Genomic DNA, 20,296 nt, shown 5'->3' on the forward strand with positions numbered 1-20,296 from the left:
GAAGATGGCAGGAGGGAGGGGTTACTATATTTGGGCAAAAATGGCCGCTAAGTGATCCCAACGAAAATTATTTTCATTATTTTACTGATAAACGCTAAATTTATTAAATCACAGCAAACCTATTACCGTAGTTTTAGGTATCAATAATGATCCATTGATTATTCCTTGCTGATCGGACTTTTCCTTTTAAAAACTTTGCAGCTTCAGTTTTGTGAGTTGATCAGCAGAATTATTTAATTTATGTCGATTAATGGCAAACAGATTTCCCCAAATAACCTTTAAAGCTGAGGAAGCGTTTTAGATGGGAGGTAAAATAATTCTAGGAACAAAATCTATAAAAATGGATAACGTTAAAGACGACCATGTTAAACTGAATAGAATTATTTGTTCAATTTGTTGAAACTATCACAGTGTTTGCTTTTTGAGTCACTTAACCTAAAACACTTGGAAAGCCTATTCTGTTTGAACCTGTTATAGATCTAGAATTCATCTAAAGCCAGATTTACCAGGTGTTACTGTAACACTCATTTCTAAGGGGTTTCTGACATCAAAACTGTATTTCCTATTTTTCGGGAAAAGGAGCTTTAGTGTTGAATTTAAGTATAGCTATGCAGTTCTATTGTCTTTTTTGTTGTCTGTAATCATGCAGCTAAAACAATTCATATGAGTCCCAGAAATATGTGTTTCATTGGTAATTTTACCAGCAGTTAATCATCATTGGGCTTTTCATTGTTTTGTTTGTCTCCAGCCACGCAGTGAATGTTCTTCTTCATAATGTCCTCACTTTGAACTTCCTTTCCTCTGCAGTCTGTCTGCTTCCTGCTGTGACTTCTGTCTCGGTTCACCCCACATCTTTTTTCCCCTCTTTCATCCTCTCTCTTTCTGATTGTCACTCTGTTCTTGTGTCTGTTTGTGATTTCAGTGGAACCGTCTCTTACCAAACACTAAAGGCAGGGAAGTTTTAGGAGCCCGAAGCGTCATTTAAAACTCAGGTGTAGTGAGCTCCAGTTGGGATCTTGCATGAGCCTAAACATCCACACTAACGATCCACCACCAAACACGCTTGACGGCAACAACTAGCATAATAATGTCAGGCCAACTCATGCCTCTCATGAGTTATGAAGGCCTGATCTGCCTGTACATTCATCACACTCCTCAAGTAGATCCAAAGTAAAAAATAAATAAAACACTACAGGAAACCTATTCAGCTGTCTGCCATTATAGGCCTGAAATGTAATACTCATATAACATCATCTCCTTTGTCAAAAAGACGAATTAACAAGGCAGCGAGATGAAATTTAAAACTTTTATATTGCCAGTCAGACCAGTGTGATGAACAAAGGCATGTCTAATGGCCTTTCTGAGCCAATAGAAAGTGGTTATATGAGTTTATGACACTACGTGCGTTTATAATGACCCTGAAATTCTATAAATTCTAATCATTTGTACATGCAAATTTTGGGAAAAAAATTTCTTTGCTAAAAGCTTTTGTGCGAAAGAAGGTTTTTTTTATTATTATTACATGACTCACGTGTCACTTTTTACTTTCACATATGCAGGGTTCCCGCAGGTCCTTAAAGTCTTAAAAGGCATTGAATTCTTCAAAAATAAAACTAAGGCTTTAATTGGTATTAAAATGTCTTAAATTAGTCTTTCGTAGGTCTTTTTTTTAAAACATCATCAATTGGATTATTTTTATTACAATTTATTTTTGTAATCTAAAGAAAACATAAAAATTGACCCTTTTTTTTTTATTTAAATAAAATAATGGCTCGCCATTATTGGTTCCGTCTCGATAGCGAAAAAAAAAAAAAAAAAAATGCAGACTCCAACAATGGCATCTTTACCAACTTCTGTCCACCCTGTTGACACCATAGGTTCCGGACCGATTTATTTCAAACACAACGTTGTTTTTTTAAACCACAAGATCCCTGACTTTGACACAATATCATACCCAATATGATAATAGCAGGCCCTTTTAGGAAAAAAATAAAATAATTTAGCCAATGTCATGTTTGGCTACTTTAAAAATGCATATTCTGAAAATTATAAAATATTCCACATATCCAGAACATGTATAATACAAGCAGAGCTTGTATTCCAAACAATTATCCTGGTTTTAGTTTCATCCTTTAGTTTAACTAAAGAAATGCTAAACACTAGTAACCTTAGTAACGAAGGACTTTATTTTTGTTGACAAAGATTGAATATAAAATTAAAATGTTTACTTTATTGTGTTACTTTTATGTTTACATTGAAGATCCATCCTGTAATTGTTTCACTGCTGGGCTGTTTGGATCTACTTTCTTCATAACATTCCTGGACCTATTCCCCCTTTTTTAACAGAACCTGTTAAATGAACAGATTTGTGACAAAGCATTCGCCTTGGCACAGTTTTTATTTTTCTGTTTTTACTTTTTTTGCCGCAGCTGCAGTGTTTCAAGCCAAGCAAGTATTATTCAGACACAGATAACCTGGGTTGAAACAAAAAGGCATTTTTTTACATGTGAGAGCAGTTTAACTTTACTAATCCGACCCCAAACCTGGTTAATACCAGACCTTTAGTCTTTAAGTTTAGGGTTATTTGGAAACATGGGGAAGGGTGAAGTATCCTAAGGAGAAACACATCACTGCCTCGATCAAAATCACAAAAATAAAAACAAGTATAATGGTCACTGGCATCTTTAATCCAGGAGAGGTCATCAAGCAATTCCAATAGCTTTGGAAGTCCAATGAAGCACAGTAAGAATATTATTAATATTTTCCAACACCAAACCTCTACTGACCAAAAACATGACAAAAGCCCATCTCACAGTTCCATAAAAAAGCATCCTGACGATGCCTAGACTTGTGAAGATCTGAATAATGATTGTTGAATAATGAATAAAACTAAAAGCGCTTTCAGAAAATAACCGTATATACTGGCAGCCTAACATGGTGCTGGTAGTGTCATGATCTGGGGCTCTTTTGCTGCTTCAGAACCAAGATGACTTATTTTCATTGGAACTATGCATTATGCTCAGTAAGTTTGGGACTTGAAGACTCAGTACATTCTCGTCTGGCAGTACAAACCATTCAAAGTTCTTAACGAATGGCAAAAAAAAACAATAAACAGAAAATTTTAGAGCGTTTTTTTCAGTCCTGATATCTAATCTAGATGCTTATTTCATGACTTTAAACGGGCCCTCAGATTTGGCTGAAGGAAAATGATAATGGAACGAAAAGAGGGCAAGATGTTTGCTAGTTACTGTTAACATGAGAAATAACTTTCATTTATTCTCAGTGTATCTTTGTATGACATTACTAATGTGTTATGAAACGACTCGAATGCGGACAAAAAAAGCAAAAACAAATGTCAGCGTGCAGCAAACTTCTACAAGCTTTGGGTGCCTTTCCACACAAACAGTCTTTGTGAAACAACTTCCCCCTAAGTAAAACTTTCAGAAGAAAAAAAAAAGTATTTCTTCTGTTCAATTATCCCTGTAAAGTTTGTGCTGCTCTAAACCAGTGTTTAATGCTTCCACTCTGTTGTAGAGCATTGATCTACTGTAGCACATTGATTGCCAAAGTTAGAGTCATGACCCTATTTGGGGTCATATAAGGAAAAAAAAAAGTTAAATTAAAGACTTATTAGATAACTAAATAAAAAGCTTTTTTTTTATTACACTGTACCTTGAAGTGTTTTGTGTTCCAACCAATAATAAGCATTCCTGTGCACTTCCTGTGTTGGAAAGGCACCTTCTTTCCCCACAAGCAACTATGATTCTTTTTTGTGATGCGTGTTGTTCTGCTCCATTCCTAAAAATATTTCCATCCACTTTTGAATTCCCCTTCAGCTGTTGTGACCATCCAGTGTAACATCAGCAAACTATTTCTATTTGTGCAGGCATCCATTATTGGTGTTCTACATTTAAAAAAACCACTTCCACATGTCTTGCATTTTTCCAGCTAATAGTTTATCTGTAAGAAAAAAAAAGCTTTTGCAGAGAAATGTGTAGGTTTTTTAGATGTCAAAACTTTGAATCCTGGAGGAATTCAAAGCCTGTCAGCATGTTTAACAGTAGCAATGATAAATTCTGATATACAATGTGGAAAATGTTTTCTGTATTCCTGATTTCTTTCTCTTTTGATCCATGCAGTCTGATTCTTGTTCTGATATTCTTATTCAGTAGTTTTCCGGGTCTTCTGAAGGCTTTCCAAAGTTGAATTTGACAGATTTACTCAGATTTACAGTTTACTCTTCTCAATTTTTGTAATTAACCAATGATGTCAAATTGAGAAAGTGGGGAAACTAGTATTGTAAAATTTTAATCATCTTATTTTTTTAAATATTAAAATCACAACATGTCATCTTGATGTGCTTAACAGAGAGAATTCATTCAGCCATTTTCAAATTGGTTAAAAGTTTCCTGTCTAAGGAAACCCAGCTGGTTGCATCGAGTCACTGACATCGTAGCATCAGCTCCTTCTTGATGATGTGGCAACAGTAGATATTTGTGTTCATTGTGTTAATGACTCTTCAGCAATCCCTCACCCCCAAATTCCACATACTCCGTGAGCGCTCCGCCCCGCTCAAATCGTTGTGTGGAGAACTTGCCTGTCAAGGTAATCGATGAGAAGTGTTCCACATCCACCACTACTCCTCTGCACGTAACCGCCCACTTACGTCTTCTGTCGTTCACCGTCAAAATACGGAGCCGAGCTGTTTTTTTGCTCCGGTCCGTTTAGGCGATGTCTCCAGATTTTTACCCGTCATGAACTGAATATTTAAAAGTAGATAATTATAATAACAGTTATTTCCCCATCAAAATCTCAAAGATTTCTTTTTTCTTTTAGTCATTAGTAGGATTTGGATTATCAGTTTAGACAATAACTAAACTGTAAGTACTGCATGTTTTTGTAACTTTCAACAAACGGCGTTCACTGAATACGTTTATATTATAAGTGAACGGTAAACTGAATGGATCAGTTTTGAAGTAATGAACATGAATGAGAGCGACGTTCACTCTGACCCCCAGATTCCACATGTCTCCACTCTGCTGTCGTACGTCGTGCAGAGTGTTAATCAATAAGAACTGTTGCACATCCATCTACTCTTCACACGTCATCGCGCACGTACGTGTTGTCCATCATTCACCATAAAAATACGGAGCTAGGCTATTCTTTGCTTCACTCCGGTCCAGCCAAGTCAAGATCCGCAATTGCAATCGCACCAAACAGGGAAAAGAATGAGAAGATCCAGTTTGTCAAATTAAAATATGGTAACAAAAGATTGGTAACTACAAATTAGAGCATAATTCCTATATATTCCCAACAACTAAGACCGGAGCAAGATGGGAGTAACAGCGGAGGCTGTAGACTTTGCTTTGTGCAGGCAGTCTGGAACAGAGCAGGGCGGTTATGGAGGATATAGGACTTCAGGTTTAGGGAGCATATGTGCAAAAACATTAGAGAGGGAAAACTGTCCTGACAGAAACATTGTCAGCAGAACCAGGGTTGGTATGAGTGGCCTTCCCCCTGAAAATGGGCCCTTTCACTTTGAACTCCCAGTCAGCCTGAGGGTGGGAGGAGACACAAGCAAAAAAACAAAAGGAAGATGCATAGAAGTGATTATGGAAAACTTGCTGTGTTAGACAGAGCTAACCATGGAATTATTTCACCATTATCTTTAAGATTATGAGGTTATTTTCATGTTAAAAGGGATGAAAGAGAAGGCATGCAGTTTATGCCTAGCTATGTCTAGCAGAAACAAATGACTAATCACTGATAGACAGGTCCAACTCTATTGTGCATATATAATCCAAGTGATTGATGGCAGCAGCCCGATGATGCCTCCCTACAGGATGATGTCACAGCCAAACAGAGAACCAGACCAGAAGAAGCTGCTATGACTTAAAAAGGCAAATATAACATAACTTTAGGGGTTGACATAACAAGTATTGTGGAATAGAAGTAGAATAAAGCAGCATGATGAAAAGTGGTCCCTATGTCCTCCATCAGACTAAGCCTATAGCAGCATAACTGTAGAAGTGGCTCAGGTTATCCTGAGCTATTTTAACTATAAGCTTTATCAAAAAGGAAAGTAGAAAGCACAGACTTAAGGTACACAGGGTGTTTGCCTCATGGACTAAAAATGTTAGTTGATTCCAGAGAAACCTGATAACTAAAAAATCTCCTTCCCATTCTACGTCTAGAAATTCGAGGAATCACTGGTAAACCAAAAGATTGAGAGCAAAGTGCTCGGTTAAGAATAAAAGGGATTATCAGATGGTCCTTGGCCAAGGTTATATATATGAGAAGGAGGATTTTAAAGTCTATTTTAGGCAGGAAGCCAAGAAAGAAAAGCTAAGATGGGAGTAATATGATCTCTCTTTTTAAATTTAATGGGATTTAATGGGAAAACATTGTTGCACCCTACGGCGGAAATATGTCACCAATCCATTAAAAAATGAATCGATGCTTTACTCGTCATTAGACATTAAATATTTATCTTACACATCAAAAAAAATATATATCACTATTTATTTCGAAATATTTTTTAGAAATATAAATTATAAAATAAAAATTGTATCATTTTAATTTGGATTTTTTATATCTTAATCAAGGCCATTGGGCTGGTGGGGCGGAGCTCTAGCGTCCTCTATTGGCCAGCCGCCACTCTAATAGCCTTTCTCTCTGTGACTGTCTATAGATCAATAATTTGTGCAAAGAGCTTCAGAAGGTCCGGGAAACTTAAGATAAACCAGTTTTCAAACAGTAATGGTTTGGAAAGAAGTAAATGCAGATATGTGGCATGTCTCAAGTCTTTTGCACAGTAATGTATGTCTCTTCTGTATATGTATAAATGTAAATCATTTAAAAGCATGCTGAATGGGAATTTCTTTGTTCTGTTACTTTTTTCTAAGAGAAGCTTTTCATGTAGAATAATCCCTAATTAGTCTGCTCTCATTGTTTTGACACTGTTTATGTTGTCTTTTGCAGGCCAGAGCAGCCAGTGGTATAAAGGGTCTGTTTCACAGAAACCCAAAGCAGGCTTCTCTAGACAGCCATGCTGCTGTCCACCGCTGCCGTAAACACCCATTTGGCGCCCACCTCCTGCGCCGCACTGCCAGTGCACCCACCAGAGGCCAGCCCAAGGTTATAAAGGGCTTCCCTGAGATCCCCATTGACACCAAAGATTACAGCTCAGAGGGGGCTAGTGAAGAGCGAGAGTCTGAGAATAGAGACAAGGCCTCTTCCGCCACTTCTTATCAGTTCACTCCACCACAGCATCACAACGGGGAGTCACTAGCCTCCCACCAAGCCAAGGGTCCCTGGGACCATCCTGGCACCAATGGAGCTCTCCACCCAGAGGAGGGTAAAGGTAAGAGCTGTCCTTTTGCCAAGCGAAGACCCATGAGTGAGCCTCTAAAACGGGCCAACCGTCTCCGTTTTCATGAGCCATTAGACATGAAACCCGGGGTGTTTGCTCGAGTTGCACTCACTAGTTCTGGCAGGGTAGGAATGTCCTCAAACTGCATCACATGTGTGATAGGGTCTAAGGAGAGTCCCGAAGCTGAAAGAAAAGTCGAGGAAATGCAAAAAGGCAAGTCTGGAAAGGTAGATGTGGACAGTAAGGAATGTAGTGTACAGTCGTCCTCAGAAAAGAAACAAGTTCAACTGGTTACAAAGACTACAGCTGCAACCCCTGACCTACATCAACCCCTCTCCAATGCCAAATCCTGCAGGGAACCCCAGTTTCAGTTCTCCCCTCAGCCTGACCTAAGTCCTGTCCCGTTCTCCAGATGTAAAGAAAGACAGACTCTTGGTCCCCAACATTTACGGCCTCATCCTCAATCCCATCTCAGGAACATCCGGTCCTGCAGCGTTCCGCGTAGACGCTCCCCTAATGCTGTTACACCAGCACCTTGCATGACTCCAAACTGCAGAACCAACTTGTGTTGGCAACAGACTACACCCCCCAACTATGGGTCTGTTTGTGGTTCATTGCTGACTCCAATAAAAGTCCTCACTGTGAATGAATCAATTTCACTCAGTGACAGCAGCAGCAGTTGTGACAGCTTGGACAGTCTGAGCAGCCTGGAGTCACCCCCCATGCTACCTCCACGCTCTGTCCTTGATGGCCGCAAAAGGGCAGCAGGTACTCTGCAGCGAGAGATGAACGCTCTGTTTGCTCAGAAAATGGAAGAGTTGCACCATAAGTCCCCCATGTTCTTTGCTGGTAAGATGAGCCTGAGGCTATTGCTGTGGTTAGAGTTGATGTAGCCTCCATGTACATAGAGATGATGTCCTGGTTTGGTTGTAGATGTAGGTAGGATTTTTCTCCTGGCCTGCCCTAGTTATAAGCCCTCCACCCCCCACCATCCCATACCTGATGGTACGATGAATTAGTGCTTACTTGTTTAGTTGTTTTGTATCCCAACATTCTCAATTTTTTAGTCAAACATCTTTATAACAACCATCTCATATTAAATATGTTGGGGTTTTTTCTCTAAATATTCCCTGCATAACTATGCCCAATTGCTTGACAGATGAGAAAAGCGGTAAGTTGTTCTTGTTGTTTTTTTGTTTTTTGTTTTTTTGGGGGGGGGGGGGCTAGTTAAATGTAAATGACAAAATAACAAAACCTCACACTCCCAAACTTCTACTTTATCAATTATCACATAGACAAATAGATAACCCAATAACAAAAAGGCTTAAAGTTTGTTCAAACCTTTGATCGGACATAAAGAAAAGCCAGCAGGAACTGTGGCAGTATTATGACTTTATGCTTCTTGCATACAATATTAAAAATATATATATATTTTTCAATACTGTAGCAATATCTAACATTAGAAAACCTCTTTATGTTCTGTTAAATCAATTATTATTGATTTGAAATTGCATATAGGAGGTAAATATACAAAAAGGTAGTCTTGCCATGTTGAAGGGCATCTCCCATACTGAATAAACAAGGTCCGGCATTATTTGACGCTTTTTGAGTGCAGATACATAAAAAACTGTTTCTGCAACCAGTATTGATTGCATATTTCCACTTATAGAGTGGAAACTTTACAAGATGTTGAATCTCTGGTAGGGGTCAGCGTTGCCTCCAGTGGAGAGGTTAAATATCGTCTGCCTGCAGTCTTAAGCTCACTTTTAAATTCTGGTCCTTATTCACAGGGCTCTAAACGACCAGACCTCTGACCATTTATCTCAGCTTTTAATTACAAATTCTGCTCCTCTAAGTCTTCGAGCAGAAGGCCAAAACCTCATGAATGTTCTTCATATTAAGCTGAGAACTAAGGTTAACGAGACCTTTCAGTCTGACCCCTAAACTTCTTGTTCCTCCAGAATTTTATGTCATGAATTTAGTTGTGCTATTGATGTTTTTTATTTCTAATCTTGTCCTGGTTTTATGGTGCCTTCTATTATTGTCTTATTGTAATCTGTAAGATTCAATAAACAGGCATAACATTTGATAACAAAAGGGCTATGGTATCAAATTAACAGTTGATTTCATGTATAGGTAGATGAAGAGGCATATAATATAAAACAGTATTTAGCCAACCTTTGATTCTAAGATGGGTTTTGTTTTGGTACAAACTCAAAGACCAGTTGCAATAAGTAATAAAAAAGTAAAAAAAAAAATTTAAATTTATTTTAAAATTAGCATAAACTGAACATGAATTTCCTTATGAACTGCAGAGCTCTGTAGATCCTTTTAACTTATGTGCTAATGAACCAGTCCCATTTGTAGTAATCGGTGCATTTAAGATAAAAATCGTCTACAGCTGTACCTATGGGTGGGGTTAAAAGCTGGACTGCAACTAAAAGATGGCTGGAATTAAGTTTGCATTGTGCTAATTGTTGATGGAATATACATAATAAAACAAAATTCCCTATGGAGTCCCATGCACTGTATTGATAGTGTCTCACAGTTAACTCTACTATATCTATTAATAATAGACCACCTAATTTATTAATTATTAATACCCTATCACCCACATTTAGCAATTAGCCTCTTAATAAGGCTAAATATTGCAACACAAAAGTATGAAATAATAAGCCAAGCATAGCCTAATTTTTGCAATTATTTTTTATTTGTAGATTGTTTTGCATATTATTTCTATAACATGTACATCATTACATTCATCACATAAATCTAAAAAAAAGTTCAGCCTTTTATGAACAAATACTTCCAATAGTATTTGTTTGTATTGTATTGTGTATTTGTTGTATAGCAATATATGTTTGGCTGATTTATGCATTATTTTGTTTTTAATGCATGTTTTGAATAAATAAAGCCGACTAGGAGAGGACATGTAGGGGTGTTTTTATTGATAAAACTTGGATCTAAGCACCGATTTGTTCACCTGTGACTGGAGAGTTTTCCCATCATGCGCTATGCAGCGCAGCCAGTTCTGATCTCTGGTGGTTTCAGTTGCTCACTTGCTCCATGCATCAGATGCAGACAGGAGCAAGTTGGACAGAAATCTAACCGGTGTGCTCCGTGCGCAGACCAATAGATGGCATCTGCGCAGGTCTAGATCATGTCAAATACTAGCCTCGTGAGACCATCCTGATCTCGCGAGCTTTCAAGGTTTCACTCGCAGATCAGTCTGGAGACTCTCCGTTAAAGAAAATTTGGAGCCGTTCACCAAACGAACGTCCAATCAGCGTTGGCTTTGAGGCGGGTTGAGGTGTGACGCAACGAGAAGCGCGACAGTTCAGTCTAAAGAACATGGCGGCTTCAGCCGATGAAACTAGCGTTAGCGTGGCTATCGAGCAAGTTTTATCGGAATTACAGAGTATTTCTTCACTGAAAGAAGAGCAAAACACTGCTCTGGAGGCTTTTCTCAGAGGAAAAGATGTTTTTGCTCTTCTCCCGACTGGTTTCGGCAAAAGTAGCCTGGCTTGTGGTTGTGTTTTCGTCGTCGCTCTGTTAGTACGTCATATGCTTCGTTGATCTGATTGGTTTATTTGGCCCGTCTATCACCAACATAGGCCAATCAGCTTACCAGTATTTTCGCCCCCTTCCCAAAATTACTTCAATGGAAGGTTTCCGGCGGAGTCAGGTTAGTCAAAAACCCCCTGCTTTAAATTGAAAATGTTTGAAATGGAAAAGTAAATGATGCGAATCAAGTCTTATCTGCCTGTCTCATTTAATGTTGAAGTCAATGTTAAAGCACACAGGATAATTTATATAAAGTTGAAGAAAAGAGATCCCTCATACTCTATTAATGCCTAAGGCCAAAAGATTCCCAAAAGCAGAGGGCAAAGTTCTTATGAATAAAAAGGAAAACCATTTTTAGTTCTTTAAGAGTAATGCATTTAGGATAGGGGTTTAAATATGAGTATTTTTCATTTTCTTTTTTTTCCCTTCTTTTTCAAGTATTTCAGTAACTTGAACCTATATTCTTTTTAGCATAATACGTGTACCCCAATAGTTTTCTATTGAGCTATTTCTGATCAATCTAACAATATCTCCTATCATCTTTCTATCTACATGTACTGTAGCTTTGACATGGTCCGAATCTTGGAAGGTTTCGTCTGAGTTTCCTGCAACAGGCAGAGCTTTAGTCACGCGCTGCTGTTTCCTGTGTCCATGTGAAACCTTCAGCTCACATGATAGGCTTCCTGTTATGGTTAGACCCAGCTGTTGAACTCTAATCCCACTCCCCCACCCCCACTACCAAATCTCTCAGATGGACTACATTTCATTTGCAACAAATCATTTCTAGGGAAAACTGTTTCAAATCAAACTCCTGGTTTCCTGCTCTGTTGGAGAAGTTCATGTGTACAATCTTTATGCTGCCAGTTGCATGCGGTACACCATGACATTACAGAGCAACATGTCTTAATAAAATGCTATGTGCTCTAAAAAATGGCTTTTTTCCTCTCTTCTTCCTCCTGATTGCAGTTTTGATAATTCCTTTCTTCCTCTCTGTTCCTTCTTGCATGCTTTCTCTGTTCCTAGTGCAGAATTGAGGGGATGACAAGAGCCAGGTAAAGTCACTGAATCAATGCAAGTAGTGCTGTTACACCTTCAAGTCATTGTATTTTATTTTATTTTTTTGCCACCAATCATTGTTTATTTGCCCATTATGGGATTTTAAATCCTAATTCTTTCTCATTTCCATTTTTCATCCAACCTATGCCCGATGTGAATCAGATAAAAAATATTAATCTAACCCTAACCCAGTGTTACAGGGTTCAGTTGAAATGTACATGAGAATATTTTCTAATCCTATCTTTCAGCAGTTACTTTAAATAGACAATTATTTTACAATTAAATAAAGTTCTAAACACAAAAAAATAAAGGAATTGCTGGAAAAAAGTCATAAGAATCAAACTTAGACCATTGAGTTTGGAGAAACTTTTCATAGAGTTCACTGTAGAATGTATAATGGTCTCTTAAGGAGTGATTTTTAGTGATAGCTGATTTTTAGGGTTAGCTTCTTTTTTTGCAAACTTCACAGTATGAATGTATCCTAACATATATACATTGTTTCAATAGTTGAAGAATAGCTAAAATATCATACTTTACACCATTTCTCCAAATAAACGATTATGTGTGGGAACAGTTGGGATGGTGCCTTTCAGTTCCAAGTAGGGAGGGGGGAGGGTCAGGTGTCCTGTTATGTGTGGGATAGTGCCACAGTTTTCTCGTCTGTTCTGCTGTCCCACATATTGAAACAATCAGCCATATTTGAGGAAAAAAAAGTAAAGAAATCACAGGTGCTTGACCTTAATGCAAAGAAAGAAGAGTTGCATTCTTTTTCATAGAGCTGCACCAGTTCCCAATGTCATGACCAACCTGCCCATGAAGCTCTTAAAATACATCAGTTAAAAGATTTTAAAACTAAATGTCGACTACATTTTAAAGAAAAGGAGAAAAATAGCCCAACAAAGACTGAAGACTGGTTTATAGCTGGGTGAAGCAGTGACGGGGGATTCTCAGAGCTTGTGAAGTTTACCATGTTTTTTCTAACCCTTATAAGCATCCTAGTTGTTCCCACATTTTTTTGTTTTTATGATTTTTCCCCCCTATGTCCAGCATGATTGGGCACCAGTGCACACCACAAAATCTTAAAAATGGAAAACCCAACCAGCCTGCAGTGTCAGTCCTGACTTCTTACCGGACATATTTTTTTCTGGCTAGACTAATTATTCTTTGACAATTTAGTGTAAGAATTATTTTTATATCCAGTTTTTTCGGCTCACACAAAGCAGCATATTTAAAGGTTAGGTAAAAAAAAAAAAAAACACATTCAGCTTAGGTAGGGGTGGATTTGTGTTTCATGGTGGAGTATAGTCGATAAGGTATGGAGGAACGTTTCCCATATAAGCTCCAGTCCAGCTTTTTTCTAAGGGGTTATGTAGGCCAGTGTTGGGGCCATTCCTACTATACTTGGAAACCTTTTGTGTTGCATAACACCTCCTGACTGAAAGAGAGGAAACAGTGAAAACATTGTGTAGTTTCACACAATCCAGATGTCGCTCCCTCTCCCAGGGCTTTATAGTTTGCAGCTTTCATATTTCAAGTTGATTGTAGCAAGAGTTTTTTTTAAAACTTGCAGTGTACAGAGAAACTGTGCGTACATGTTACTGCATTATTTTACCTTAATACTTAATTCAAGGCTCATATGGTTTAGTGATTATTCTGTCACCCAACCGGAACGTTGGGTGACAAACACATTTATTGTTTTTCAAATAAAGCCCATTCAAAAAAGGACAAAAAAATACATGGGCGACATATTGTTTCCATTGAAACCGCTGCCTTTAATATTAGGGACAAAAAGAAATAAGAATAACAATGGGTAAGAGGAGGGTAGAATCATTTTTCACGCTTTTATCTTCAGCACAAAGAAGCAACACGGATAAAAAAAAAACAAAAAAAAAAAAACATCTTAGAGTAGTCACGGTGAAGTTGTGTGTATTCGTATCTGTAAGTATGCGTGTGTGCTTGTGTGTGCAAAATTAGTCCGTAAAGAGACCTGTCCCTGGGGGGGCCATTGTCGTTGACACACTGCAAAAACGTTCCTTAACCTACCTTAATTTGAGCAGGTTAATAAGATAATTTGAGTATATTTACTCTTAAATTAAGATAATTTGATAAATATGCACTTGAAATAAGACAATTCAATTGTTTTTTTTCTTATTTTAAATGTAAATTGTCTTGTTCTATTGAAGTGTCGCACTTACCTCCTCAATGCAAGTAAGAACAAATGACTTATTTAGATTTACATTTTTGCAGTGCAGTACCATGTAATCTTCATCAACCGGCCACACAGGAGCAGGTCTACAGCTGTCCTAATGGAAGGGAGGTGAAAGAGGGAGCAGAACGTTGTTTGCATGATATCAAGAACTTAAGAATTTCAGATGGAGACAGACTGATTTTCTTTTTTTCCATCAGCATTGAGTCTCTGCTTGTTCTTCGCAATTTTGAGTCCAAATAGACAGAATTCTGGTCTAAGTTTAGAACTTTCTCCAAGATTATACTATTTCACCTCTGAATCCAGAACCCACAGCCCGCCTGCAATCCTGTGCCAGGATCAGATCCAGGTTTTGAAATTACTTTAACATCAAAGTCTGGGTGTAACCAGCTCTGCAGATCCCCTCATACATGCAGGGAAGCCTAACAATGGCCAAGACTGTCCATGTTTTCAATTCAGTTTATTTCTATAGCACCAATTCACAACACATGTCATCTTAAGGCACTTTACAATTCAACCAGGTCATACAGTCAAATTGATTCAAGGTTTTCTATCTAAGGAAAACCAGTTGATTGCATCGACCATTGACTCAAAGGCAATCCCTCACACTAACCATGCTTGTAGCGACAGTGAAGAGGAAAAACTCCCTTTTAAATAGAAGAAACCTCCAGTAGAAACAGACTCAGAATTCAGAATTTCCCAGATATGTCAGGTATCCAAAAACTCCAGACAGCACAATTATGTACATGTCATCCATGTACTTCACTGACATAATTGTCAGACATACAGTGTTCCATTTCTGCCAGGAATTCAATTCAATTCAGTTTATTTATATAGCGCCAATTCATAACACAAGTCATCTCAAGGCATTTTACAGTTCAACCAGATCCTCCAGTCAGATTGATTCAAAGTTTTCTATCTAAGGAAAACCAATTGATTGCATTGACTCAAATACAATCCCTCACACTAAGCATGCTTGTAGCGACAGTGGAGAGGAAAAGCTACTTTTTAACAGAATTCAATGTGTATATAAAGAAAAACAACCTATCTGGACTAGAGGGTTCCCCAAACCTTGGTCTGCTGTCGGAAAAACATTGATCAGTTGTGTTGAAAGACAAGCTTATCAGATCCATGATTTAGTTTTGGAAGATATGCAAAAAGAGACTCCAAAATGAAGACAAAAAGCAGATCTAAAGCAAGGCAGATAGGACAGTGGGGAGACTGAGAAAAAGTGTCCTCCTCCACCAAGAGTAAGGAAGTATTCAGTTTGCAACTGACTGAACCTGTTTCCATCATTTTGCGTGTGTTATGGTTTGTCGGTGTTGAGGCTAAATGTGATTTCAGTTTCTTTGTTCAAGTTAAAATCCTAAAAACTAATTCATTTGAAAACACCGGGTTTGATACTCCTTCAGTTAACATTAATTAAGCAGCATTTTATTTTCTGAGTAAGATTTGGTTCTTTTTAGCTTGACATTGACACTTTAAATCTTTGTGGATACCACAAATTTTCATGCAAAGTTTGTTTTTATGCATCCATAGTTGTGCATGAAACATCACATGACAAGTTTTTGTGCATGTAGTCAGATCAAATAACAGATGGAGCTGTGTCAATCATTATATTAATAATTAGAATTGATTATTTTTCATTTGGGATTGATATAGCATTTTTGAATTTAATTGAATAATAATAAAAACTAATTTTATACAGGTAAAATACTATTTCTAGTTACAGGACTCCATCTCCTAAATGAAACCTTCCTGTAAAGATTAAATTGAGGAGTTTGAAACATGTTTTAGGGGGAAGTTAACATTGAGCAGGTTGGAATAGAAAAGCCAATTTTATAATGTTTTTTCTTTGTTACTCTCTCCACAGACATTTCCATGGAGCAGACATTGGGCTTCCCTTCATCAGTGAAAGGAGGAATCCCCAGTAGCAGCTTTGCCCCTACCCCAGAGAGGAGCCTGTCGCCATATCGCACCACATCCTCACCAATCCATCAATCATCCATTTTACATTCGCCAGTACACAATGCTTCACATGGAGCAGTGCACAGTACCACTAAAGTGAACAGAGAAATTAAACCCTCCACCTCTTGCACAGCCTCTGCTACCTTAGCGGGTAGCAGTCCTACAGAAATACCAGAGACGTCTCAAGACTCACAGGCACATGTAGGCACCGTTGACGAAGAACTGAAGAAAACCCCAGAAACTCGAGTTGAGACAGCAGGCAGAGAAAAAAAGCCAGATCTCAGAGTGGAACCCCCTGGTGAAAGACGCCCCATAGGAACTCCAACAATCCCAACTGCTCAGCTGTCCCAGGCCAGGAGAGCTCTTTTTAACGCTACACCACTGCACATCCCAGTAAGACGAGCAAAAAGCGAAGGGCATGTTCGAGGGGATGGAGCCGGGCTGGCTCAATCTCCTGTACCAGAGGTCTGTACAGATGCTACCATGAATGACCGAATCTGGAGCAAACTGGAGCCAGGGAGCCACAGAGACAGCGTTTCCTCCTCTTCTAGCATCTCCTCAAATGATACAGTCATTGACCTCTCTCTTCCTAACCTGGCCAGAAGGAGCCTCATCATCCTGCCCAGTAACAGCAGTGAGCCCCCCTGGATCAACCACCCAAGCACCAAACCAAGGGTCAGCAAGAGCAAGTCTAACCCCAACCTTCAGCAAGGAAACTGTCCCAAAGATGAGCTTGAGCCCCACTCACTGCAGCCAGATCAAAACTGTACAGAGGACTCATCCGGTAGATTGACCCAAAGAAGGCACACCTGGTGCCGGCTTTACATGGAAGGACTTAAGCAGACATCCACCAAAAAGCCATCAATTACAACTGCAACCTCAGCAGCTGGCATGTCCAAAAGCCTAGGTGACCTGACCTCTGAGGATATTTCTTGCAACTTTGACAGCAAGTATCGCAGCATCAGCCGCAGTTTTATTGTGAAATCCGCTAAAGATCAGCTCCGTAAGGGCAGCCCACGGAAGTGTCAACCCCAGAGTGACCTGATGGAGCAGCTGCGCAAGCTGACTGATGTGGAACCATTGAATCCAAGTGACTTTACACCGGAAAACGGACCTAGGGACACAGAGGTGGAGGATGTTCCGGAGACGCTGGTGCGACGAACCTCCTCAAGGAGCCAAAGTAGGGTGCGGTACATTGCAAACAGGGCTAAAAAGGCCCAGGAAAGAAAGATGCTCCAAGGTAAAAGTGGTAGCTTCAGCTTTACTGGAGGAATAGGCAGTAGAATTTCCTGTCCAATCGAGGAACGGGGTAATCCAGAAGGAGCATGCTGTATTGGCCAGAGTCCCTGCAGCAGTCTGGACCTGCTGAGTCAGTTAGAATCCCCCTCCTATGTACAGTCGCCCCTGACGTCTGACTGCCCTGAAATGTTCTTTAGGCTCAAACTCTGAGAACTGGTACTGATGGGGAGAGAAGCAGCTAAAAACTGCTTTAAAATAAATTGCCTTTTCAATCTTTTTAAATTTAATATCTGGCAATTTTCCACAATAGACTATTTGACAAAGTATCTGATCAAAAAACTCAGAACTTTCCAAGACCCAAGACCCATTTTTTTGTGTGACCGGTACTCGTAGAAATCATGAGGTGCTTTTCCACAGCAAGAACTGGAGATGTGGCAATATACCCCCCCACCCCACCCCAGCCCTCTTTCCACTGCCCACACATGAAACCAACTCCAATACAAAGCAGCTCAGAAATAAAGTGGAGGATAACCAGACTGTTAATTTTTTTTTCCTGCAAACCATAATATTCCGAAGTTCTAGTTGCTGCTGTGGAACCCGACCCCCCCCTCCCCAATTGATCATTTTTGTGTTGAATCTAAACTGCTTTCATGTTTGTATTTTCCAGACATGACACAGTAGCAATAGATCATAGAGTGAGATTTTAATAGTTTTTTTTATTTTTGCTCAAACTTTTAAGATATTAATTAGATAATTTATGTGAAAGCTTTATTAACCCGTCCATCTATTAGCAATATTTTAAATATGATAGCATGTCATGCAGAAATTGTAGTTTGATGCTGGAAGAGTCTTGTCTGTGTCTTTACTGAAAAATTATTTAAAAAAAATTCCGATGCAAGAATGCAAGTGTTGATTTTATAAGTAAATATATCAGTGGCTCCGTTTTAGACTGAGGTCTGATGCTATAGTGTGTCCACTCTCTGAGATCCTGTTTTTTGTTTTCCTTTTTTTTAAGGAGTTGGTTTAAACGATGAACTTAGTTTAAACCAACTTTTCTTTTTATGTTGACTGCATGCATTTTATGCACTGGACTGATGGACTTTGTTTTACCAATATTTTTATATGAAGATTTTAGCCTTTTACAGATTGTTTTATGTTGCCGAGCATCGTGTCTATATTCCTGTTTTCATTTCTGTGCTACCCAAGGAAGATGAGAACGATCTGTATAGAGGCACGTTTGTACCATCTCTACCCTGCTGTCCACTTCTTTGAGAACAATATTGAGCTCAATGTCTAATTATGACCTGAATAAACCTCACATATAACTGAAAGTTTCACTGCTCATTTGTTTAATCTGTCAGAGGTTCCCAGAGTTGCAAAAAGACAAATTATGTATTAGAGCAGTTGAACTGAGGCTTACACACAGTGACACGAACAAGCTGCTGGCCTCGGTTTTGGACGTTGAAATTATGTACTCTGTTGGGGTCTGTATTTACCAGCCATCACTTCTTTGCAGCAGAAGTAAAAAAGAGCAGACCCCCTGTGGGAATAAGGAATGTTCCAGAACAAAGACCCAATCATTCAGAAGAAAAACATGTTTTAGTCCTTTCTTATATTCCAAGAAAAGATTATTCTGCTTGAATGGGTGATGGAGACCTTTTGAACACATTGTCTAATTTAGTTTACTTTGAGGTTTTTAGGGTTTTCTTCAGAGTAATATTGTATTCCTTAATAATGCATTCCTCTAAGGATGGGAAATTCCCTGACTTGGATGTACAGTAAAGCAACTCCAGGGAAATCTGTGGGTGCCTTTAATATGACTCTGGAAGGAATACTCCTTAACCCCTCTTCAGTTATTTCTGGTCATCTCAACATGTTTCAGGTTCACAACACCTGATATGTTTTGCTCATTAGAGAGTCCTGCAGCACTCCAGATATTCTGGATTCTTTCATGGCCCGGATGAGTTGATTGCAGGTCGGATAAGACTGGGAAGGTTTAGCAGAGTTTGTGTTGTTAATATTTTTGCAAATGTCTCCTGACTGTGGTTCACTGCATACCTAAAGTCTTACAAAATGCTTTATGGTTTCCAACTAAAAGATGCCAGGTCCTCCGTTTCCTGTCTGTTCTTGAGTTTCCATATTTTTTGTACAATGAAGTTGTCAAGTTGTATATTTGGTTACATTTATAGGTTTGTGAAAAAGTTAAAGTTTATTTCATAAATCAAGCCACAATAGAACGTCACACTGCAAAAATGATCTAGAAATAAGTAAAAATGTCCTAAATTAAGTGTATTCACGCTTAATTTGAGTAGGTAAATGATATATTTTGCCAATGGAATGAGTCATTTTACTCTTAAAATAAGATAATTAGATAATATGCACTTGAAACAACACAATGCAATTGTATTTTCTTATTTTAAGTGTAAATTGTTATGTTCAATTGGCAGAATGTCTCCTTTACCTCCTCAATTCAAGAACAAATGCGCTTATTTTAAGAAAAAATGACTTATCTAGATTTAGATTTTTTGCTGTGCATATTTACCCCTTTAAAGGTGTGATCTTAATATACAGAAAGAAATGGAAAACAATGGATGCAGTAATACTGTTTGTGCAGTGAAGCCTTTATTTAGCCAAATTTAACAGAACTTTAGAAACATTCAGGTTCGGCTGAAAAGACAAGGATCCAAAATGACTTCTTGCATTCCTCATTCAGTCGCAGATATTTCCCAAGATTGCTATGATGCTTTAACTCCATGTGTCACTTTAAAATAAAAGCGAACGTGGTTGACGTACAGATTTGCTTAAAGGAATAGTACACCCAAAACATGATTAGCCTTCATTTTCTACTCACCCCCATGCTGAACAACACTCTGGAGTACTTTTTTGATATC

General features: G+C 38.5%; 1 protein-coding gene across 1 annotated transcript in view; it reads left to right on the forward strand.

The window, feature by feature from the left end:
* The window catches only part of plch2 (phospholipase C eta 2), a 207,014-nt gene extending 189,161 nt beyond the window's left edge, over nt 1-17,853 (forward strand). Inside the window, exons 21-22 of the mRNA XM_015394604.1 lie at nt 6,982-7,363; nt 16,072-17,853. Coding sequence (XP_015250090.1) covers nt 6,982-7,363; nt 16,072-17,615 — 1,926 coding nt within the window. The 3' untranslated portion in view covers nt 17,616-17,853. The remainder of the gene's footprint in view (nt 1-6,981; nt 7,364-16,071) is intronic.
* The last annotated feature ends 2,443 nt before the right edge of the window (nt 17,854-20,296 follow it).

This window comes from Cyprinodon variegatus, unplaced genomic scaffold (genome assembly GCF_000732505.1).
Source record: "Cyprinodon variegatus isolate N-32 unplaced genomic scaffold, C_variegatus-1.0 Scaffold698, whole genome shotgun sequence".
Taxonomy (NCBI): domain Eukaryota; kingdom Metazoa; phylum Chordata; class Actinopteri; order Cyprinodontiformes; family Cyprinodontidae; genus Cyprinodon; species Cyprinodon variegatus.